The following is a 23,822-nucleotide window of genomic DNA, read 5'->3' as shown; positions in this document are numbered from 1 at the left end:
TGATCGAAAGCTCCATAAATAATACTCATCATCACAATAAGAATGGGTAGCTATCTATAATGGTGGGTAGAATCAAAATTTTCTTTTTGATTACTATCACATCACACTTTTTTTTGAATTTGGTAAACTAACTCACCAACCTTCTTAAACTGGCACAAAATTATTATATAATGCGTTTTATTTTGTGAGGGGATCATGTATGTAGAATAATTTGAATATTCAAGCACGTGGGCCTTTTTGATTGGCTTATCGTCCTTTCAATTGAGCCGTCATGTAGGACACGTGTCACTCAGATGAAGCGATCGGACCAAAAGGTTACAAGAACACACACAGCGTTTGTTGTACAGGAAAACGAGCAAGCACAAGCAGGGCGTTGAGCGTTTCCCACCACCTCCACCCCCAGTTAACGTTCGACCGTTGCTTTCTCTAACGGCACCGCCGCCACGTCATCCTCACATTGCGCTCCCCACTAACGGCGTCAAATAGTTGCTTCAGCTTTCTGTTAAAAACGCAAATAATTCGACCGTAATTATTCCGATACCTTCCTTTTTTAACACTCTCCCCACCACTGCCTCTCTCTCACCATTTCTCTTCTTCTAAATTTTCCTCAATGTATGTTTTTTTTTTTGTTTTTTTTGTTTTTTTGCAAATAAAATGAGAGGAGAAGAGCGAATCGTCTCTCAGATTATGTTGTTATCGCAATTTTAATCACTTCTCTTCTTGTAAGCATTATTTTCTGGATTATTTTTCAATTTTTTTTTTCAATTTTTTTTTTCAATTTTTTCAATTTATTTTCACCAATTCTTAATTCGCAACTGTTAAGTGTGTGAGATCGTTTTAGTTCTTGACATAATTCGATTCATGGAAATTTTTTTAGCTATATATTAACAATTTACGTTTAGCATTATATCGGTGATTTCTTGAGTTGACGTAATCGTTAAACCCTAGTGATAGATTGGAATCGCTTACTATCTACAGAAATTTATTCTTGTTGTTAAATTGTTTGTTGTTTTTTTTTTCTTCTGAAATCTAAACAAGAAAAGCTTTTAGATTGAAACCGGGGTTGGAAACTTGGAATTCGCCATGTTTACAGAGGGTCTGGATCCTCATGCCCTGCGATGGGTTCGCGAGGTGAGAATTTCGAATTCTTTCTTGTCCTCTATGTTCTTGGTATACTAATGGATTAATCTTGAGGTAATGTACAGGACCAGTCGCCGATTCTAACCCACGAGCATTGGATCGACCCGCTGCGCTTGCGGAGTGGCGGCGGCCGTGGGCTCGGTGTTCCACCGCCGGAGAGATTTAGGAGTGGGCACCTCCCTATTGGCGCGATTCCTATCTCCCGCACTATCCCTATTGAGGATTACAGCGAATCCGGGTCCGACATGGATGTGTCATCGGATACTGAGGTGGAGGAAATCCGTGGTGGAAAGTACTTCGTCGGCTCATCGCCATCAAATGATGTATCTGGATTGAGGGTTTCTGACGGGGCCTTCGTCGGAAACCGATATGCAGGTCAGCTTTCTGGGCGTAATTACTATTCAAGTAACAGAAATTCGGCTTTCAGTTCGTTGAGGCAGGAGACGGTTCGGGACAATGGGTATATGGAGGAGGAGGAAGAGATAGAGTTATCGGATTCGGGTGGCAGCTTGGAGTTTGCTTCTCAGGCAGGGAAGGATAATGGCGGGGGCAGCTACTTTCATTTTCGCAAAGAAGTTAGCAGTCAAGCTGAGGAGGTTGGTGCGGGCAAAAGAGGGAGTTATCCAGCAGAGAACTACACCTTTAGTGACCCCTTTATAGAAGAAACTAATTTTCCTGCTGATAAGTGCGGTGGGGCTTCATTGGGAAAGCAGTCCCGGAGCAACTCTCGCCATGTTTCATTTCAAGGCAATCCGGAGAATTTTGCTGAGATGGTTTGTTCATTTTGCTTTCTTTTATGAATTTGATCCTTCAAAGGTCTGCTTATTTATGTTCTTTTCCGTTCTCTTGTATGTCATAATCATTTGTATTTGCCCTCCATAACATACATGTCATGCGTCCTCGAGACAGACCATTCATAAGCGCAGGGACGAAGCCAGAAATTAAAATTCGGGGGGGGCCAAGATTTAGACTTGATAGGAAAAAAATTCAACCTCGAATAATAAGAAAAAAAATTTGTCAGATTCACTGATCAGTTATTACTAACAACAATAATGATAATATGCTAAAAAAGGAACAAGACTGTAAGAGTTGAAGGAAAAGGACCAAGAAATTTGAAAAAAAAATTGAGACACAAATTTTATTAAAAAAAATAATTTGGCCCCCTAAAATTAAAATTTATAATATTTTAATTTTTATTACAAAGGACTTTTATGTAATTTTAAAAATGTTAGGGGGGGCCATGGCCACTGTGGCCCCCTCAATGGCTCCGCCCCTGCATAAGCATGTTGTTTGTTGGTGAGGATAGAAGAGAGTTCCTCTGGTTTAACAACCTAAAGAACCCATGAGATTAACATGCTGAAGTTATATGAAACCAAAATCCAAACTTTTTAGCAAGGATAATAGATGCACTAAAATTCACAGAGCTGAGCGAAAAAATGGCCAGTATAAGGGAATTTAGTTTAGTTCCATCATGATTTTTTTGGTAATACATTCAGTAATCTGAAAATTTTTGTTCACAGTTGAAGCATGGCAAATTCATAGCATGTTACATTTCAAACATGATATTTTGCAGTAATATAATTACAGGTACTGTATTCTATTTGCATTTTTTGTAACTTTATATACTATTATTTATTGAAATAAATTAAAGTGCTGGCATGTATGGCTACTTTTATGAAGTTAATTCCATGTCATTGTCTCTCAATATTTTCTGGCAATTATACCTGAAAAGAGCAAGCTATGATTGATGTAGTTTACAGGAACAATTCACATTTTTCACTTCAGTCCAAGAAAGCAGGCTTGCTTCATCTTTCTTTTTATGTTTAGTCAACAACTTACAATGGCATTCATCACTGGAAATGCAAAATTTTATCACCGGAGATGTATTGCAGCGCCATGTGCTTGATTTGTAGTATCTCTCTGAATTCTGCTCACACGTATCTAGAATGTTATGCAGGATGCTTTTTGTGATGCTCCCACTGCATCACCAATTCATGGTTGTGATCAAGAAGTTGGCCAAGCTGCTGTTCAAGCACCTGCGGCCAAATCTTGCAGTACTGGTGTTGATGGTTCAGGTGGTTCAAATGTAGAAAAAGAACCAAGTTATCATGCTAATGGGGTAACCGATCAGCCTGATCATAGTTCCAGGTCTAGATTCTAATAATATTTAATATCTGAATCAGAAATTGATATGCTATTATGCTGTTTCATTTGTCATAAATTTGAACTACGTGTTCTGCCCCGTAGGAGCTATTCAATTGGTGCTGATGTTGGTGTCTCCTCTAGTTTGTTGCCGGCTCGAGTTCCCACGTTTCAAGCTAGGTACCAGATGAAACATTTACCAGCGTTTCCTCATTCTATGTTGATATATTAGTCGATTTTCTACCTTCCATTTCAATTCTATAGTTGGTAACAATTTTCTTTTGGGGCTTGAAAACTTGTTTTAGTGCACAAGGGCCTTGGCATTGTGTGATTTCATATGATGCATGTGTTCGGCTATGCCTTCATTCATGGGCTAGAGGCTGTATGGAGGCTCCCATATTTCTAGACAATGAATGCGCATTGTTGCGAAGTGCATTTGGGTAAGTGCTATTACGCTTACCTTTGGAAACTTATTCGATCACGATCAAGTGAATTTTTAAGAGGGATCTAAAAAATGTCTGCTGTTAATTTTTTAATGCATTGTTTTGAATGCTTAATCTATTACTTGGAAATACAAAAATTTACTTATAGGGAAAAAATGTCAGAATTATTCAGCATTTCAAACTACTAATAGTTTTTAATTGATCAGCAGCGCTTCAAACTTAAAAAGTAATCAGTGATGAGTGGCATATTGCTTCGATACAGAAGTTGTAGCACTGTAATGCCTATTATGATTTAGTGTGGGTAGCACTACCTTTCAAATTGGACAACTCAAGACACAGATTTTTTTTTTTTTTTTGAGAACAAGGTAGCATGCTACCGCTTCATTCATTAAGATATATTACTTATCAAATAATACATTATTCAAATAATACATATTTTTTCAGCCATTCTCTTTTTTTTTTTTGTTTGTTGTATCGATGTGTTTGCAGCCTTCTCTTGTTCTTACTAGGGCCTCTAACTGTTTTCCCTGATCATCAAAATTATTATTCAAATGACTCTTTATATTTTTTATGATTTGTAACTAAGTTCCCATAATCTGTAATTTTGGCCTTTCATTGCCTTCTCATCTGTATATAAGAAATTAATTTTGCTACTTCACCGATGAGTTGCTTCATTTATGTGATCAAATTTAGCACTTGTGAATCTCTCAAATCAATTGTATGCTTTGTTATTTTCGTTACTGTGTGAATTTTTTACTTCTTTGATTGTACAGATTTTAAGGTTTTGCAATAACAAAGAAACTAATCCGTCCATTTTCTTTGCTTACCATCTGAAGCTTGCAGCAGATCTTGCTACAGTCGGAAGAGGAGCTGCTGGCTAAACGCTCATTAGAACTTGTTAGCACGGGAGCAGCACCAAAGCCCAGAAAGACAATTTGCAAACTTAAGGTCCAAGGTATGCTATTCTTTACCAGTATACTATGTTCTCCGAAGCTAGAAACTAGTTTTGCCTTTCTATACTTAAAATTTTTGTGCAGTGAACTGAACTTTTCCTCCAATAAAATGCAGTCTGTATTTTTAACTAGTTTGTCTTGTGCATTAATGTACAACATTTACCCTTCTAATGAATTTTTTTTTTCTTTCTTTCAGTCCGCAAAGTCAGAATGTCTATGGATATGCCTTCTGGCTGTAGTTTTTCACAATTGAGACCACCGATGCTGAAATTAGAACCACTTCGATATCGGCTCTCCTACTTGCAATCAACTCTCTCATCAGGATGGGAGTCAGTGCGCAAAGTTCGTGTTGTACCTCGCCTCCCTGCTAATAGTTCCTTCTCAAAGAACAGCTTGGCGTACATGCATGCTAGTGCTAAGTATATCAAACAGCTATCTGGGCTGCTTAAAAGCCGCGTCACTACTCTGAGAAACAATTCATCATATGAAATTGTACAAGGTACAGAAATATGAAGGATGTTGGTTTCTCATTATCAACAAATTGTGATGAAATATTGAACATCGCAGAAACATACTCTTGTCGGTTGAGGATGAAAAGTTCGGATGAAGATAGCTGGGTTCGAATGCAACCAGGATCTGGTGAAACACATGTATTGTATGTACAATAATCTCTCTTTGCATATAATATTTCTTTATTATAAATTTGTAAATTTCTCTTTGAATGTCTGACATCAAAGCCAGTATCTTCCCTTACTTGAGTCAAATAATGCAAATTAACTGGTTCTGTAACTAAGGAGGTGAGTAATTTCTGGTTTTGCTACAGTTTACCTGATAGCTTAGGAGATGATTTAATAATCGAAGTCTATGACTCCAATGGAAAGTCCTGTGGGCTAGTTGTAGCTCAAGTGGCCAGCATTGTAGACTATCCTGTGAGCACTTCCAAGTCCATGTTCATTTGTGTCATGTAGAAGCTTTGGTCATTGAGATCTAATCTTTAGCTTTTTTCTTGATGCAGGGTGACAAACTTCGCTGGTGGCCCTTGTACTGTGAACCTGAGCATGAACTTGTGGGACGAATCCAACTGTTTGTTAATTACACAGCTAGTTCAGATGAGAACAACCCTAAGGTTTGGAATTTGACCTTTTTTGGTACATCGAAATTTAAACTTCTCAGTAAGAACTAAAACATTCAGTAGAGAAAGGCTAATTAATAAGGATCTTTCTGAAAGTAAGTTTCAAGTAAAACTATTAATACAGAAGAAAAGGAATTAAATTTTTGCCATTCTAGATGGTGCTTTCACCGTTATTCTATTTTGAATATTCCTAAGCATTATCTCCATAAGATGTACAAAATAGTAAAATAAAAGATGCAAAAACAAAGAAGACAACTTTAAGCTTCGATTTGAGAGAACTTCTATGATTAATCCATATCAGATAATTCACAAAGTACCAATTAATCTTAATATCTGGAACTAGATCTCATAATTGTTAGGACTTTACTAGGAAATGTTCTAATCGAGTCTAATCGTCAATTCTGCAGTAAAACTATCTAGTCTATCTTCTATGCCACAATATTTTTGTTGAAGTTTATCTGGACTTAAAATTAATGTTTCATATAAATTCAATATTATCACTGTCTTTAATTTTAAATTGTTAATGCTTAACTGGATTGTTTAAATATTTCTGTAGTTTATAATACCAGTATTAATCTCCTTGCTTCCAGTGTGGCTCCGTTGCAGAAACTGTGGCATATGATATAGTTCTCGAAGCTGCAATGAAATCTCAAAATATTCAGGAAAGGAACCTGGTTTTGCATGGATCATGGAAATGGCTACTGACTGAGTTTGCATCCTATTATGGAGTTTCAGATGTATACACCAAATTAAGGTGGAGCTAATGAAATTTGGCATTGAAAGTAATCTAGGTTATCATGTGCTCGCTACATATAACTTTTTTGGTCAATTTAGTTTCGAATTAGGCCTCCTTTTGGCTGGTTCTTATTTCACATTTCCCCATTATTAGTTGACTAAACGTGTGGTTCACACAACTAGAGGGAATAGGAGTTTTCTGATTAAGAGTATTTATCTGGCTTGACTGGTTACAGTGATTAAACACCACAAAAAGGTGTTGACAACCTCCAATTATAAAACATACAAGTTAGCCGAAACTCCGTAGTCAAACAAATCATCTATGTTCTGATACTCCTCTCTATTAATATGAAATTTATAGCCAATTATTGCAGTTGTTGAAACTCCCCCAATTAACTTGCATTGCTTCTTATATTCGATGTGTGGTAGGTTGAATTTTGATCTAGCTATACTGGTTTTTGATGACTGTCAGGTATCTTTCTTATGTCATGGATGTGGCTACTCCTACTGAAGATTGTCTTGCGCTGATCCATGATTTGTTATTACCTGTAATTGTGAAGAGACGTAGTGAGAATACGCTGAGCCATCAAGAGGTTATTATTTATTTAATGTAAAAATTATTCATCTGCTACAGAGTATATTATTTCAGCATCAATTCTTGAATTTTAGAAGTGATTTGTGATTTGCAGAGTCATTTTTATAGATACAAACAAATAAGGCTCTATTTTTCCTTAGCATGTTATATCAAATATGTAATACTTACACAGATGAATGGAAAAAATAGCGGAAATAAGTTCTGTGTAAATATCCTATATGTAACTACGAGCTTTCTTTATCATTCAAGCACCATATGATGTTTCAATGTCTTCTATATGATGCTGTTGAGATAATTTAGACTACTCTCTGTGTCTTCACAAACAGTCTACTTTTGTAAAACTGATGAACTCCTTCAACTCCTGCCCCAGGAACTATGGATTAGCAAAACTTTCAATTTACTTCTTTCCTCTTTTTTTTTTCTTAAGATAGTTGATCTTTTATCTTGTACAATTTTTATTTATCCCACTAGTTCAGATCCTTTGTTTCTTTCATTTTTTTTCCTTGTTTTCCTTTCTCTGGTATTATTGATATGGAATACTATCTAGAGTAACAAGAACTTGCTGTGCTTTTGAATCAGAACCGCATTCTTGGAGAAATTGAGGAGCAAACTAAGCTGATTCTAGCTATGGTTTTCGAAAATTACAAGTCATTGGATGAGTCTTTACCATCAGGAATGGTTGAAGCATTTGGGCCCACCACTGGATCCCCCTCCCCAGCATTGGCACCTGCTGTGAAGTTATACACTCTTCTTCATGATATACTCTCTCCAGAGGCTCAGTTAAAGTTATGCAGCTATTTCCAGGTCAGTTCGCCAGCTTTATGATGAAGCTTCTTGGTGCTTGACTAGGTGCCTGATTGGCCTGCCTTCTACAACAGCTTCTCACTTCCAAAAAGCAGTAGCCGGATGTTTGGCAAACAATGAGTCTGGAGCTCAAGAGCTAAAGAACTTCTGAGCCCCCAAAAGTAGAAGCTTCAAAGCTTCAATTTGAAGCTTCTGTTTCTGTTGAAAGTAATTGGTGGGATTCTTATTAAAAAGCGCTTTTCCAAACAACTTTATGCAAGCGACACTCCAGAAGCTCTAGTCAATAGGTGAATTTTACTTAATGAAACCAGGTATTCTCAGGCTGCTGCGAGGAAGAGATCAAGGAGGCACTTGCATGATACTGATGAGTACATTGCTCGCACTGCTGAAACCAGTATCATGGATGACATGGCAATTTCCATCGGTTACCAGAAAATGAGATCATTATGCTATAATCTACGTAATGAAGTTTTTACAGACATCGAGATCCATAACCAAGATGTGCTCCCCAGGTAGATTATTTTATTCCTTGCCATGTTTCATCCAGGCTATATTCTTGATGCTCTAGTTTTCTTTTTGGTTTAGCTAAAAATCAGGTTCTTTCGAACTGCCAGGAGCATGCTTTGTTAACTTGCACTGATTCTGAAGTTTTGGGTTGTGGATATGTTATCAGTTTCACTCATGTTTAGGGGTGGAACAACTGGAAGAGGAAGAAATGACTGTAGATCAAATTTTTGTCCTATCATTGCACATAATATCCAATATTTCTGGACAAATATTGTTCCTGCAGATAAACAGAGGGCAAGCCAAACATATTGAATATATGGCGACCAAATATATGTACAGATGAGAGATAAAAAAAGAGATAACAAACTAGTCGAAAGAATTACTAACATTAACCGGTAAAACTTTGGTGATAATTGGTTCAATAATATTCTGACTTGTCTTAAGAGATAATTACGTCATTCATTTGCTTATTTGCTGCTTAGTGTTCTTATTGATTTTTTCCCAAATGGCAATGCACATCTCTAATAGTCATTCTTATAGAAGTTCCATTGATTATCTCACTTTTGTATTGTCTTTCTTTTTTCTTATTACAGTTTCGTAGACCTTCCAAGTTTAGCTGCATCAATTTACAGTGTCGAACTCTACAATAGATTGCGTGAGTTCCTTGTTGCATGCCCTCCAACCAGTCCTTCACCACCTGTGGCTGATCTTTTGATTGCAACGGCTAATTTTCAGAGGGATCTTGCTAGCTGGAATATTTGGTAAATTAAACTGTTGTTGGTGTTGTGTTCATAGTAATAGGCACTTTGTTTCTCTTTTTCTGATACACCTGCAAATGCTTTGTAGCCCTGTCAAAGGAGGTGTTGATGCAAAACAGTTGTTCCACTTGTACATTATATTATGGATTCAGGAGAAGCGTCTAGCATTACTCGAATCTTGCAAGTTAGATAAGGTGATCTTGTTCTTCAAATCTAAGATATTATAGAATGAGAGTTATTAGTCGAAGGGGAATAAAACATGGCGAGGAATATTGATACATTGCCTGCATAGTAGAATATCAAATTTAATATAATGGTTTTCTCCTTATTTCTTCTTTTTCTTCTGGAAGGATCAACAATTTCCTGATTTATAATTACTCATCATGAAAGCCTTCGCTGAAGTTGGTAATTACAGAACTTGGTTTGAATATGGTCATTTCTCTCTAATAAGCAGGTGAGATGGGCAGGAGTTCGTACACAATATATGACAACACCTTTTGTTGATGACATGTATGGCCGGCTGTCAACTATGCTTAATGAATTTGACATCATTATCTGCCGATGGCCCGAATATATTTTTGTTCTTGAGATTGTACGTTGAGATGGCTATAACCCAGTTACCCATTTCCTTCCACGCTCTTTTGATAATGGAAAATTGACTTTGTTGGTTTCCTTGTTGGGTCTTTGGAAAGGCCATTGCAGATGTTGAGAAGGCAGTTGTAGAGGCACTGGAGAAGCAGTACTGTGATGTCTTGGCTTCACTAAAGGATACTATGGCAATTAAAAAATTTGGTCTCAAATACGTTCAGAAACTTGCCAAGCACAGCCCAATATGTCCTTATGTTGTTCCTGACGAGGTAAGCAGTCTCACACATCTTAAGGGCCTGTTTGGCCTGGCTAGAGCTTCTGTAGAAGTGTTGTTAGCATAGAGCTGTTTGAAAGGAGCAATTATAGCATATTGTTAGTATCTGCTGTCCAGCTCATCGCTGCACTAAAAGCAGTCAAATTGTGGCTTCTACTTCTTGGGACAAAGTTTGTTTTAGCTTCCTGTTATGGAATAAGCTCTCAAATGTTTTCCGGAAGCTGTCCTGGAAACAGGAAAATGAGTCAGCAACAATTGAATAATTTCTTCATCATAGGTGATAAAATTTGATGTTCTTTTGGCTTCCAGTTAGGTATTTTCTTGAATACCATGAAAAGGTTGCTCGATGTGTTGCGGCCCAAACTAGAAATGCAGTTGAAATCTTGGGGGTCTTGCATACCCGATGGTGGAAATACAGTCGCTGGGGAGCGCCTCAGTGAAGTAACTGTCATTTTCAGGGCCAAGTTCAGAAATTACATGCAAGCTGTTGTAGAGAAACTAGCAGAAAATGTGAGTACGGTTTGAAAATGTTTCATCCTTCTACATCTTCAAGTATGAATCTATTTTTTATATGGGAAACAATGTCATTGTTGGTCAAAGTGCAAAATGGCTCATGGTTCCCAGAATAGTAGAAAAATACAGACCTGAGGTAGATAGAAGAATGTTCACAACAAAGCTGAAATATTTAGTATATCACTAAGATAAACTGAAATCTAGATAGTCAGTTTGACCACAGGAAATTCTATCCAAACTAAACATCATATATTCAGATGAATTCACATCCACATTAATGAGAAAACAAGTCATAAAGATCTTTAACTAGAACTAGAGACTGTATTACTGATCATCGGTTTTGTTATCTGAATGTAGTTTAACCTTCTTTACTTGCAGTTTGAGAGAACAAAAATTACTAGAGAAGTATCATGTAATAATTCTCTAATAAAATCATGTTTTCTATTTTGTCCATCAAGACTCGAGCACAAAGTGCAACGAAGATCAAAAAGATCATTGAAGAGTCAAAGGACATCATGATGGAGGCTGATATTCATAGCAGAATACAACCTTTGAGGGATCTACTCACTGAGACAATTACTCATGTTCATGAAATCTTCGAGGTTCATGTGTTTGTAGCTTTATGTCGTGGCTTTTGGGACCGGATGGGACAGGTATGTTGCCCTTCTATCAGTATCTTAGGGCATGTCGGGCATTGTCTAATAGTGTTTTTTTGTTTTCTTAAATCTTATGCCATTAAAGGTGCCTAGAGATGTTTGCTGATGCACCCTCTCCACCAGCAAGAGGGATATATAGGAGCTTAGCTCCTTTATGGTTCGCCTGGTGGGGAGGGCCATCAGTGGCTAAATCTAGAGAGCCTAGGAGAGGATAAGGGACTGCTAACGGAGAAGAGGCAGTGTCACTGCCACTGATGTGGGAGGAGAAAGAGAAAGAAGGAATAATTGCAGATGAACTAGAAGGGTATTTTGGTCCAAAATGCTAGGACACAGACTGAAGTTGCAAAATCGTAACTCCTGACGATAAATGCAGATCCAGAATCAAAGTCGATTTTATTTGCATAAAGGCCTATTGGTTACTTTGCAAAACGATCCTTTTTAAAAAGAAACCATGAAGGAAAAACTTAACAGTTACATTTCCATTGTTTGCTCTGAAACATAACAGATAAATTTATAATCAATCCACAATAACAAAATTTAGATAGATCATATCTCTAGATGCCTCTAGTCACGTAGAACTTGAGAAAGGGACAAAAATTAAATACGTAGACAATGTCTATCATGCACTTATCATTTTCTATACATGTTTCTAATTGCCCCTGATTACCTAATTGCAGGATGTTCTGAGTTTCTTGGAGAACAGAAAAGAAAATAGAGCATGGTACAGAGGCGCTCGAGTCACAGTGGGTGTAAGTCCCCTTTAATTATACTATGCGCTATTCATGATTTTTTTAAAAAAAAATTCACTATTAAACGCTATTTGTGTGCGTGTGTAAATCCATGGAGCTTATTAGAGATCTATGTGATACAGGTGTTGGACGACACGTTTGCGTCGCAGCTGCAACAGCTGCTCGGAAATGCACTGCAGGAGAAGGATCTGGAGCCTCCCAGATCGATTAAGGAAGCGCGCTCTGTTCTTTGCAAGGATGCGCCAATTGAAAATGATTCAGCCTTCTTCTGCTAAGTCTACTTTCATGTTACAAATCCGTGGATGGCGACCATCAGAAGAAAAACCTCAGAAGAGTCGAGAGGCAGCAGAAGAATATTTATAGGTTGGAAGTCTTTACATCTTATCAGGACGCCACACGGTTTTGCCGCCGTGTATCAGTGATTCTTAAGTTAAAGCTGAAAGGGATCCTCAACTTCCTGTTGACTGTGATTAGATTTTTAGTTCAGCAAGATGGGCTACTTCTCTGTACCATATGAAAAAGGCCTCTCAAGATTTGATAGGGCTGTATATATGTTATTTACACTGTAAGTGCTTTCTGAGACCGGAGACATTTCGAGAATAAATATTAAAATAAGAAATACTACTATTACAATCAAAAATAGGGTGTAAATCTTACACTCATCCATCTGAAGGTCTGCACGCTCCTAAAACTTTAATATTAGAAAAAATTATTGAAAAAGTAATAATAAAATTATCCAGAAAATATTAGCTCTTGAATAGGGATGGCAACGGGGGTTACGGGGACGGGGGCTCTTTTCCGTGTCCGCAAGTTTTTAGAATTTCTATACCAGCCAAAGTGGGAAAAAAATTTCTCCCCATTCCCTAGAGATTCACATCCCTAGAGAAAATCTGTACATTTTTTTAAAATGCACAATTAATTCTTTATTTAAAATTTAATAAAATTTAATTCAATTTTAATTCAAATTATCTTAAATTTTATTTAATTATTAAATTTTTTTAATGTCAGATTATTAACTCACTAAATTACTAAAACCATGATGTTCTCAAAACTTTTTCAGTAACTTCAACTTGTGAGCAGCTAATAGGAAATCCGTCCGAACATTTCGAAAGATCGGGCCCCTCCCACCGGCTATCAAATATTATTTAAGTAATATATGATATAAAAAATTAAATATATTTAAAATATTTAATTAAATCTAAAATATAATATAAAATTAACTTTTCATGTTTATAAATATTTTAATACTATATATATATATATATATATATATAGGGTCCGGCTACTATACTATTATGAGTACGATCGTTCTCGTACTTATAAGTTGTTTTTGATGATAGAGCTTCCGAATCGACGATCCACACCGTTAAACGTTATTTACAGCATTTAAAATTTCTAAAAATCAAATTTTATAATTTTTCGACATCATTTACCTTACGATCAAGAGGTCACAAATTAGACAATTTTTAACGGCGGGTATGAGATACTTGTTAGTTTAACAGTGTAAAAGAATCGGGATTTACTAAATTTTTAATAGAAAATTCTATTCACTATATAGATAAAGATCAATAACTCCGATCTTGAATTGAATGATCCGATCATTCTTTTTTAGGACGTCGTTCGATTTTGACCGTTCATTTTATGCCCACTTGATGGACTTTATTATGATTTCGAAAATTTACGAAATTTATTTTCTAGAAGTTTCAAATACTCTTCATATTTAACGGAGTGGATCGTCAATTCAGAAGTTCCATCATTAAAAACAACTTATGAGTACGAGGGCTCCAATACTCAAAATAGTATAGTAGCCATGGCCACTATATATATATATATATATATATATATATATATATATATAAAATATTTTTTCCCTGCAAGTGGATCCCTCATCTGCGCCCCGGCAGGGAGAAAATCCTTCCCATCTGTCACCCCATGCGGAGCAAATTCTTGTGGAGACCCGAATCCACAGGGAAAAAAATATCATTCCTACTTTTGAATGATTAAGGTGTAAAATTATACCAACTTTTTGGGTGGACAGCAGCTTCGTCGTGAAAGTATTTATAAGTAATAGAGATCTTCAAAGATCTTCAAAATCATAGACATGAAACTACTACCAAATTTCTCGTACTCAAACAAATGATCCCTTATTTTATCATATGGATAAATATTTCCATGTATTTATTATCTCAAACTACTCAAAGCATGTAAACTAGGAGTGTTTCAATGGTGCACAGAAATATCACAGCATTCCATACAATAAATAGCATTACTGTGCCCTCAGAACTTCAATCTCGAAGATCAGAACAGAGTTGGGCCGAATTCCCCACGTCGAAAATCCACCAGCTCCATAAGCATAATCCGGGGTGCACTGTCAAATCAATATAAGATCTCAGCAAAAACAAATCTGGAACGAACCAGTTTTAAAAAGAAACAGTTGTCTACTACATTAGAAAGCTCGAGCTATAGCACAAGGACCAAGTGCTTTTTACTTCAAGTATCTAGTAAAATAACTAGGCGATATCAAAATCGCTAGGGAAAAGCAATTTCATAGAGATAGCGAAATAGTCAGTTGCTTTACCGAAGCTTCCTGGCTTGATACAAAAAGCTGAGCTCATTTCAAAGCCAGAAAACAGTCAGAAGAAAAAGTAAATGAAACGCATTTTCATTGCAAAAATAGAGGACAACCATTTTTGGCTATAAATATGTAGAGAACATAAAGAATATTGTTGGGAAAGAACTCGCAGGATAGATTATGTTGATTCTATGATCGAAATAGTAGCTGCCTAATTGCATGCTATTACAAGATGGCCTACCTTGGGTGCTACTATTTGAAATATTAGCTCCATGATTGTATGCTATTACAAGAGGCCTACGCGAAAGGAGCTCTAAAGTAATTTAGAAATCGGGGAAACAATGAAAATAAGTACCTGAAGTCGAGCAATTTCTCCCACTTGCATGCCCAGCACTCCCTCGTCCCATCCTGTCAAAGAATATCATTGGTTCAGTTAACAGGTTCACAGTGAAGAACTGAAAAATAGCTGAACTGCTGAAGAAAATGGTATATAGGAAAAACTTGTGAAGGTGGAAAAGCAGAGAGTATATTATCCCAATCGTTTAAACGTCTGCTGAAATCTCTTCCTTGATTTTCTTCCTAAAAATCTGATAAAATTTCCCTTTATCTGTATTTGTTAATGCGTGGATTGAAGCCTCATTATTTCGTAAAGAAGGGAAGTGGAGGAGTTGAGCAAATTCAGCGTGTCACTAGAAGTAGTTCAAAGAAAATAAAAGGGCTAGCAAAATGGAGATCATGGCATATCCAAGGGCAATTTCCTGCTCCTACAATTAAAGTTTCAGAAACTGGCGGTACAATCTATATTAGCCCTATAACAGCACATGAAACATGTTGCTTTTAGGCTTCTAATGTACCTCAACTCGCATTACGCAAACAACATAAGCAAAACTTACCACGCTTAAGCAAAGAAGACACAAAAAACCAAAAAGAACCTAACCTAAAATCTGCATGCCTCTTTATTGGACATGAATGTGCATCTTAAACACAAGTGCGACTTAGCACAAAATGACGACATTTAACATAAAATAACAAAAAAAGATGCTGCCAAACTAGATTTGGAGTTCTTTATATTCAAGACGACAAAATATTACCTTTTATGACCGAGCCCATACCGATCTTAAAAGAGAACGGCTCCTGCCCAGGGTCCTTCGTGCTGAAATGTGACAAAAACATAGTTATCGAATCAAATTGGACTCGGTAAAGATCCGTCAAATGAAATATTACATAATGTGAGAATAACATTGATGCTTAGCAGAACAAATTAAAACTTACCTCCAAAACTTTTTCGAGAGATCGCCATCCTTCCCTGCGGAGAAAAGTGTTAGAGGGGCAGGATCAAAAGTAGAATCGTTAATTTTAAACTACAAGTCATGAATAACTAACTCAAAGCAAACGCTATGTGGACCGTCGTAGCATTACAACAAGAATAAATCATATTGAGAAATATCCTCTCTATTATCCAAGGTTAAGAAAGTGAAGTTACAAATGTGAGAACTTCAATCAGGGATCACAAAAAAAAAAAAATAAAAAAGTTCTTAAGTTTTAAAAATTGTACACATCTTTTAGCGTTCATCAATCAACCAATCAGCAAAACCAAAAATTGGATGGGAAAAGGCAAAAATTTATAGGTATTGAACCAAATTAAAAAAAAAAAAAAGAAAAAGAAAAAAGGAAAAGGGAGGAGTATTAGGGATCGACCGAAGCCGGTGCAGTGGACGGTGACGGTTTGGCCCTTGACGGGCTTGGGGCCGTCGCCGGGTTTCAGGATCTGCTTTTCCACGCCCATCACTGTTGCCTCCGATGCGAAGCGAGAGAGTTTCCCGATCGACAGAGATGGCCGCGAAACCCTAACCCTAACCCTAACCCTAACCCTAACCCCGTCGCTTACCTGTGTCACGTGCGATGCACGTGATGGGTTGGGGCTAAGTGGGCTCCTATTGGAGACCCAATCTGAGACCCAAGAAGATCTGGGCCCGGATAGCAAATATTTTTAAGCATATAATTCAAGGGGATGAGAGTCACAGTAGGGCCGCTCTTTGCAACACTTTACAAGGGACACGGCTATAAGGATTTTAGGCTTTGGAGATGTCTAAATTTAGTTAGTACAAGTTCCAGTGTCAAAATACAATTCGACTAAAGGGTTGTTTGATACTGAGGCCCAGGTAAAATAGAGCTAGAGTGAAGGCATACAAATATTGTTTTACTTTTTGTAGGATTATGGAATATATATCTTAACTAATTTATTACTATACGTAGAATATAATATTATGTACTACTAGTAAGACAGAATATGCTCACAACCATCGGTACTGGAGCAAATATCAGATTTACAACCATCGGTATCAGAATGGGTTATATATTGAGCTTGTGGTTTTCGATCCACAAGCGAGATCAATTCGAAATTGAAAAGTTCGACGGCAGATTAAAGTTTGGATAATCTTTGATACAACAAGAGTTTGTATCAGAATGGGTTATATATTGAGCTTGTGGTTTTCGATCCACAAGTGAGATCAATTCGAAATTGAAAAGTTCGACGGCAGATTAAAGTTTGGATAATCTTTGATACAACAAGAGTTGGACCAGATGTTCAGGAAAGAAACAAAGCCGACAGAGGCCAGCTGCGCATAGGAGAAGATCCGACACAGAGTACGCTTCATTTATCGTTAGTGAATAAGGTTTTTTTTTACAACATAGTAAATAAGAACGTAGCAAACGAGCAGACACTAATAAGATGTAGAAAAAATTTAAAATATATGTGCATGATCAAATTCTTGACAAATAAATTGCATCTAAAGCAATGATTGTTTACTCTGTCGATGCAGAAAGCGCCGACCTTACATGAACTCTAACATTTTTTTTTTGTCCAAAAATGTTCGGAGACTACTCCTGCAGTTTATCTGAACCTTTTACCGACGAAACCGAAGAGACAGATGGCTCGCGAGATTGGTTTGCTCCTGCAGTTGAGGAGTCTGATGTGCAGTTGTACTATGAAAAAGTGCAGTAACAATCGGAATTGATCATTATCGAACGTTGAAGTTAAAGTCGCCAACCAATCATCTCCTCGCCCATGTGATGTTGAGCAAATCATCAGATCATCGTACCACCGAGCTCGTGTCATGGGACCGCTTAACACGTTTGGCTTCAATCGTGTCTCCAGCTTTTTGCGTCCTTCTGGGGGAGGGGGCATTGGCCATTTTTTGGCCTGTAAATGCTCAGTTGCAGGGAATTCATATGCTCCGGAACGTGGCATTATCGAATGGGTTGGTTTGAAACATAATCTATGTAGTATAGTTGTTATAAAGATTTTTTCTCTGTTCTCATAGAGAAGTTTTTTTTTTTTAAGAGGAAGGTAGCACACTATTCGTTTCATTCATTCAGCAAATAAAATTAGCTATAAAGGATGAGGCAGCTAAGGCCTCAAAAAGGTAGGAAGAACAGAAACAGAAAGAGGATAGCAAAAGGAAAAAAAGAAAAAGAGAAAGACCCACGACCACAGGTGACAAAAATACTATACAGCCTAACAAGTAAAACGTCATCCAGCTCGACTGAAGTCAGCCCACTCTTTTGCCAACACTCCAATGCTGTGGAAAATTTGGATTACGTCGATCGGTTGATTTCTAAAGATAGCGTTGTTTCTTTCAAGCCAGAGCATCCACCAAGTTGCTGCCACCAGAATCTGAGTCTTCGCATGCGGATGCCAATCCAGCAGCCTTCCCCAGACGAAGGAGATATCCTCAAAAATGGGGAATAGCTGGGATTCCCCAAAAAGCGAGAAAAGAAGAAATTTACTAACGACATACCCCACTAGCAGGTGGTCCACCGTCTCGGGCTCAGCACCGCACATCACACAGCTGAGGTTGCCCGACCAACCCCTTTTGAAAAGGTTATCCACGGTAGGCAACCTCTTTTTACTGACAAGTCAGAGAAAGATTTTAACTTTGATCGGAATGTGCATTCTCCAAATGACTGGCGTAACAGCGTCCGTGACCCCTCCGCTATTGATTAGAGAATACACGGACTTGACAGTGAATTTATTGTCCGGGTTCCATCTCTAGCGAATATCATCAGGTCGGTTTTCAACTCGCAGATGCAGGAGGGTGTCCTTCAGCGCCCTAATATCCAGCTCGCTATAATTTGAGTTCCTTCTCGCCCTTCTCAAAATCTTTCTCCACCTCCAACCTAATGCGGAGAAGCAATTGCCAACACGCACCTCTTTAAGATGAACATTTGAGAAGATATCAGGATATTGCGACTTTAGGGGCGTATCGCCACACCATCTATCCGACCAAAAATCGATGAGAGAACCTTCTCCTAACCCATAGGACACTCCGCACAGATAAATCGGCTTCAGCTTTACCACGTTCTTCCACCACTGTGAAGCCGGTCGAAAAGTCGAACCCTCCAAAAGCGGACGCCTTCTACTATAGTACAGGCTCTTTATCAATTCGATCCATTGTAGGTTGCCTTCAGTGAAAAACCACCACCACCACTTAGTGAGCAAAGCATCGTTCGTACTGGCCAAGTCTTTAACCCCGAGACCGCCTTCCTTCTTACTCCTACACACGTTTTTCCACGCAACCATATAATCGCCCCTTGAGTAGGTTGCCCTCCCCTTCCAGAAGAAGTCCCTTCGCATCGCCTTTAATCGTTTTATGACCCATTTCAGAGCTTTGAAAATAGAGAAGAGGTGTATGGGCAGGTTAGATAGGACTGAGTTTACCAGCATAAGTCTCCCCTCTCTAGAGAGGAGTTTGGCCTGCCACCCATCTATCCACCTTTGGAAATTATTAATAACCCCAAACCAATCATCTTTCTTAAAAGCCCTGCAAGATAATGGAAGCCCAAGGTACCTTGTCGGCAGTTTGCCAGCTTTGCACAGCAAGATATCAGCAAATCTACTTTCTTTGCCTCTCTTCTGCCCCGTGTAGAAAACTTCCGACTTATCTTTATTTACCTTGATTCCAGACGCCCACTCAAAAAAATCCCACACAAATTTGAGATTACGCATGTAACGTTTCCGCGCCTCACAAAAAAAAGGTATCGTCCGCATACTGTAAAAATGAGACAGAGCAATCTGAGTTTGGTCCAAGACCCTTGTACAGGTTCGACTCCTCAGCCCTACCTATCATCCTGGCTAGACACTCAACCACTAGGATGAAAAGATATGGAGACAGGAGGTCACCTTGTCGAACATCTCTTTTAGTTTTGATCCAATTAGTGGGTACCCCATTGACGAGGACTGCGATTTCCGAGTTGCAGTTAAAGTATGCATTTTGACGTTATAATGCTTGTTCTTGCTATATTATTTGCTACTGCATCAGAAATTTTGGGATTTTTTTTTAATCAAATACCACCGTTTTGGAGGTTATTGCTACTAAAAATGAGGCCAAAAGCGGCCCATTGTAAATTGTTTTCTTCTTAAATGAGTTCTTTTGGCTTCTCTGAATACCACTTTATGTAAATGGTTAAGCTGGAAAGTTTGATCTTTTTAAAGCAAAAAAGAGAAGATACTTTAGTATTCAATGATATCTTACGAAGTTACAAACCTATAAACGTGAAATTTGCTAGCAATTTAATCAAAATAAATTAACGAGTGCTGTACCTAAATAAAAAGAAACAAACAAACAAAGCGTTTCACATCATAGTTTTTGTTATATATACATATATAATTAGACAAAATCTTTAACGCTCATATAGTGACGAATAATGCCACGTTGTGGAGTGCAACAAATTAACAATAGCTCCTTACTGGGTTATTAATTGTGAGCGTTGCATTGATTAACTTTATAGGGTAAAATTAAATATGGGCCGGGCTCGTCCTGCGTCCACAACACTGGGCTTATTCTACTATGGACACCCTGATTCAACTTTCAAGTTCCGAACAATGTAGAGATAAATCTAAAATTTATAAAACAAGTGCTTGAATTTGAAGTCAATTTTACAAGTGAGGTAAATGAATTCAAAATGCGCCGCTTAATATTTTCCTCTAATATTGGCTATAAGGAAGGTTAGTTAAGCCTAACCCAACCAATTAATATATAGCGCAATGTCTAAACATGTAAGGTTGGACCCAACACTATGGCTCCCTTTGTAATTGCATAAAGATAGTGGTACCTGCGGACAAAAAACAATATAGACAAATATTATATTTATTTCCATCGAAAATTGTGACAAGTCCAGTAAAAAAAAATATAATAATTTTTTTTTCAGCCATATTATATTATCAGTTATGATATATTTTCTAAATTTTACTCCATACGGAAGAATCATACCCCTATAAGCTTTCGTCCACAACTCTTTTTTTTTTCTTTTTTTCTTTTTTTAAATGTGGGATGGACCTCAAAACCAAACAAATCTTATATCTCTTTTACTTTTAAAGCTCTCTTCCCTTTTCTCTATTTTGATCGTTTTTCACGTGAACTAGAAATATCAATAGGTACAATTGTACAAAACTTTTTAAAGTAATAAATTGGACAATTTAATCTCTGAATATCTTAAAATTAAATTTAATTCACCATGTATTTTAGCCTATTCGATTATAAAGTACCTGAGTTTCATACAGTTTTTAATTTCTCCTCAACTGGGCCTTAGAATTTCGGCCCAAATCGGCCTACTGTAAACACCGCGGTAGCACCGCGGTTGTAACCAATTACCCATCGCCAGCCTACAGAAGTGGCAAAACTCGTTTTCCGTGAAGCCGTTACGACCGCACATTCCGAAGCGACCCCTCCTAAATTTCCCAAAATGCCCCTCCCCCTTCACACCATCTCTCCAACCCCTCTGCACACTCGCCAATAAATACTCTCGCCTAACAGATGCCCCTCGTTCCCCATTATACATCTTAACCTCTTCTTTTTTTCCTTTTACCAATTTTCCTTGGGAAAGTAGTCAAGTACAGTTCCTCTTGCCCAGTTCAGATCCCCCCGGAGGAGGCCGAGACATGATCTGGTCCCGCGGCGCCATCCCCACCGTCCGATAGAGCGAGGTTCCGTCACCGCCGCCATGGAACCCCAGCGGGTGCGGCAGCTGATGCTCCTCTGGCGCCGCTCCTTAAGCAGCCGCGTGGCCCTCGTGGGTGGTAACCACACCGCCGCCCGTTTCTGCACCCGCTAATCTCACCCCCCCCCTTCCCCCCCGCTCGACTCTCCGATCACTCACCGTGTTGCTCTCCTTCTCGCCGCTCGAAGCTCAACCGCGAAAAGAGGTAAAAGAAAAAGGGGTGGCATTAGCGCGCGAGAGAGAGAGAGGCGAGAACGAACCATGAAGAGCTCGCCGAGGACGCATTCTTCCTCCCGATGCTCCTCCGCGATCTGCGGCGCGAGGGCTTGTTCCCACCCCACAGCCGCGGCGTCTTCCTCAGCGGCGCCCCGTATCGGCTCCATCTCTTACACCGTTACGAGCTGAAACCTATCTCCTCTGCCTCGGAGCTGAAGGTCGGCGACCGTTCGATCGATTTTATGCTTGCCGCAGACGGCTTCTGCGATGCCTCTTTTGCGTTCGCCGAGAGGGTCCTGAGAATCGGCGGCATTACCGCGGTCCGGTTGAGCTCGGACCCGAACTATTCCTTGCACTTGCCGCCGAATTATAGGATGGTCTACATCCGGCGGTTCGGTTCAACATTCGTTGCGATCAAGAAAACCGCACATTCAGCTACAAATGGCTATATCAGTGGAACAGGAAGAAGACTACTAGCAGTTCCTGAAGCCAAAAAAGAAGCTTTGAAAGGGTTAGAGGATGTAGTACTGGAGCCCCCGCCAGATCGAAGGGAACTTCAAAAGCTGTACAAGAGCACTAGATTCCTCCCGGACCTTATTGATACATCGCTTAGTGAGTATCCAAGGCGGGTTTTTGTTGACGTCGGGGAATCAGAAATGGGCGAAACCGAGAAGTGGTTTGAGGAACACTATCCGGCTAGGAATTTCAAATTCGAGATAATAAGGTTGGATTTTGCGGGAAGAGGGAAGAAGACGAGGGCCGCGGGGTTACAAGGGATTTCGGAGTGGATGGGTGGGAATGTGAATGAGGAGGATTATGTGGTGATGAAGGTGGAGGCCGAGGTGGCAGAGGAGATGTTGAGAGGGAAAGCAATTAAGCTGGTGGATGAGCTCTTTCTAGAGTGCAAGCACCAATGGCAAAAGGAAAGGATGAGCAGCACTGGAAGGGCTTACTGGGAATGCTTGGCTCTCTATGGCAAGCTCAGGGATGAGGGTGTCGCTGTGCACCAATGGTGGGGTTAAGTATAAAATGAGTACTTTGTAGTGTGAGTATAGAGACTATATATAAGTCTCCGTTGCTTGTTGTTTCTATGTGTGTGTGTGTGTATGTGTGTGAAGTAGGGACTAGTATGAGCTCTACTTAAATAAAATCCTGCTCAGGAGGATTTGTCTTTGAATATGCGAGTATTAAGGTGATGTGGAAGGGGCTTTGCTATGTGGTACCAGTTGTGTAGGTTTGGTCTTAGGCAACTTTGTGTGGATCATGTGCTTTCTTTTTCTCAATAAATTTTCCGTATGTTATCTTTTGTTGCTTTCTCTGAACCGTGGGACTTGTTGGTTGGTGAAAGGTGCATGTGATGCTATATCTCTTTGTCGATTGGATCTTTTGCGCTCAATATTTTATTAATTCTATGTTACTGGATTCTTTTTCGCTTACTAGTATTGTTAGTTCCGTGTTTCTTTTATGAGGCGTGGCCCTTGTCAAAGTTGCTCCTGCTTCTAAATATTTTATAAAGTAATGGTCCGATTGATCTTCTAAGCATTGACAGAGAAATTTCGGGCACGGAAATCAAAACAATTTTATCAGAACAGATTCAGACTTAGACATGAGCACACTGATGTTCACCTATTAAGCCTTAATTATATAAAGCTTTGCTCTGTTTGCAGTTGTAAATTTCTCATAGTGTAAACTGCGACGGCGAAACATTACATTGGCAGTTTGCAATTTATGGCTTCGATTTATGCAGGCACTCCATTTAGCTGGCACGATCGGAATTATTGTATGTCGCTGTTCGACTGCAGTAAGCAAGAGAATTAGCAGAAACAAAGGAAGTCTTAAAGTCGAACACAGAGATGATGGGTTTGGGGTCCGATCTGGGCAAATCGTGACTTAGGTCGACTCGCAAGTACATAGCTCTCAAGATTCATTGATAAATATCAAGATATGGAACTTAAACTTCCAAACTACTACACCGTGAATCAAGTGAAGTGTGTTTTCCTAAAACCGGGGCTTGTTCAGCGTTGAGAGTATTGGCTGAAAACGACC

The 23,822-nt window shown here is 38.6% G+C and overlaps 3 protein-coding genes across 7 annotated transcripts; 2 read left to right on the top strand and 1 right to left on the bottom strand.

Annotated features, from left to right (window-relative positions):
- LOC109706400 lies at positions 569-12,629 on the top strand. 5 transcript variants are annotated; one of them, XM_020227211.1, is made up of 23 exons: positions 570-722; positions 1,051-1,131; positions 1,206-1,913; positions 3,098-3,288; positions 3,388-3,462; positions 3,588-3,722; positions 4,562-4,680; positions 4,875-5,177; positions 5,246-5,333; positions 5,502-5,607; positions 5,694-5,804; positions 6,401-6,564; positions 7,018-7,138; positions 7,720-7,944; positions 8,266-8,456; positions 9,045-9,212; positions 9,298-9,403; positions 9,664-9,801; positions 9,902-10,066; positions 10,381-10,581; positions 11,043-11,237; positions 11,918-11,989; positions 12,112-12,629. In XM_020227211.1, the coding sequence occupies exons 2-23, from the start codon at positions 1,084-1,086 to the stop codon at positions 12,262-12,264; spliced, it is 3,783 nt and encodes a 1,260-aa protein (XP_020082800.1). In that variant the 5' UTR covers positions 570-722; positions 1,051-1,083; the 3' UTR covers positions 12,265-12,629. The 5 variants fall into 5 exon arrangements, with proteins under 5 accessions (XP_020082826.1, XP_020082800.1, XP_020082808.1 ...); XM_020227219.1 differs by having other exon boundaries at positions 592-722; positions 1,044-1,131; XM_020227230.1 differs by having other exon boundaries at positions 594-612.
- Positions 14,032-16,426, bottom strand: LOC109723842 (peptidyl-prolyl cis-trans isomerase FKBP12). Its single transcript, XM_020252331.1, has 5 exons — positions 16,260-16,426; positions 15,834-15,867; positions 15,653-15,714; positions 14,917-14,969; positions 14,032-14,357 (listed from the first exon to the last, which is right to left on the bottom strand). Exons 1-5 carry the CDS (start codon positions 16,345-16,347, stop codon positions 14,256-14,258), a joined length of 339 nt encoding a protein of 112 aa, XP_020107920.1. The 5' UTR covers positions 16,348-16,426; the 3' UTR covers positions 14,032-14,255.
- On the top strand, positions 21,836-23,083 carry LOC109704704. Its single transcript, XM_020225481.1, has one exon. It carries the CDS (start codon positions 21,857-21,859, stop codon positions 22,796-22,798), a length of 942 nt encoding a protein of 313 aa, XP_020081070.1. The 5' UTR covers positions 21,836-21,856; the 3' UTR covers positions 22,799-23,083.

The sequence above is a fragment of the Ananas comosus genome, linkage group 2, assembly GCF_001540865.1.
Source record: "Ananas comosus cultivar F153 linkage group 2, ASM154086v1, whole genome shotgun sequence".
Lineage (NCBI taxonomy): Eukaryota > Viridiplantae > Streptophyta > Magnoliopsida > Poales > Bromeliaceae > Ananas > Ananas comosus.
Note: the sequence above shows the minus strand (reverse complement) of the source record. Positions and strands in the feature narration are given on the sequence as shown.

Coding starts and splice junctions, on each gene's coding strand:
- LOC109706400 (XM_020227211.1), top strand. CDS start 1,084: ATGTTTACAGAGGGTCTGGATCCTCATGCCCTGCGATGGGTTCGCGAG. Junction 5,805..6,400: donor CAGATGAGAACAACCCTAAG/GTTTGGAATTTG, acceptor CCTTGCTTCCAG/TGTGGCTCCGTTGCAGAAAC. Junction 8,457..9,044: donor AACCAAGATGTGCTCCCCAG/GTAGATTATTTT, acceptor TTCTTATTACAG/TTTCGTAGACCTTCCAAGTT.
- LOC109723842 (XM_020252331.1), bottom strand. CDS start 16,347: ATGGGCGTGGAAAAGCAGATCCTGAAACCCGGCGACGGCCCCAAGCCC. Junction 15,868..16,259: donor CGTCCACTGCACCGGCTTCG/GTCGATCCCTAA, acceptor TTTTCTCCGCAG/GGAAGGATGGCGATCTCTCG. Junction 14,358..14,916: donor GAGAAATTGCTCGACTTCAG/GTACTTATTTTC, acceptor TTGATTTGACAG/TGCACCCCGGATTATGCTTA.
- LOC109704704 (XM_020225481.1), top strand. CDS start 21,857: ATGCTCCTCCGCGATCTGCGGCGCGAGGGCTTGTTCCCACCCCACAGC.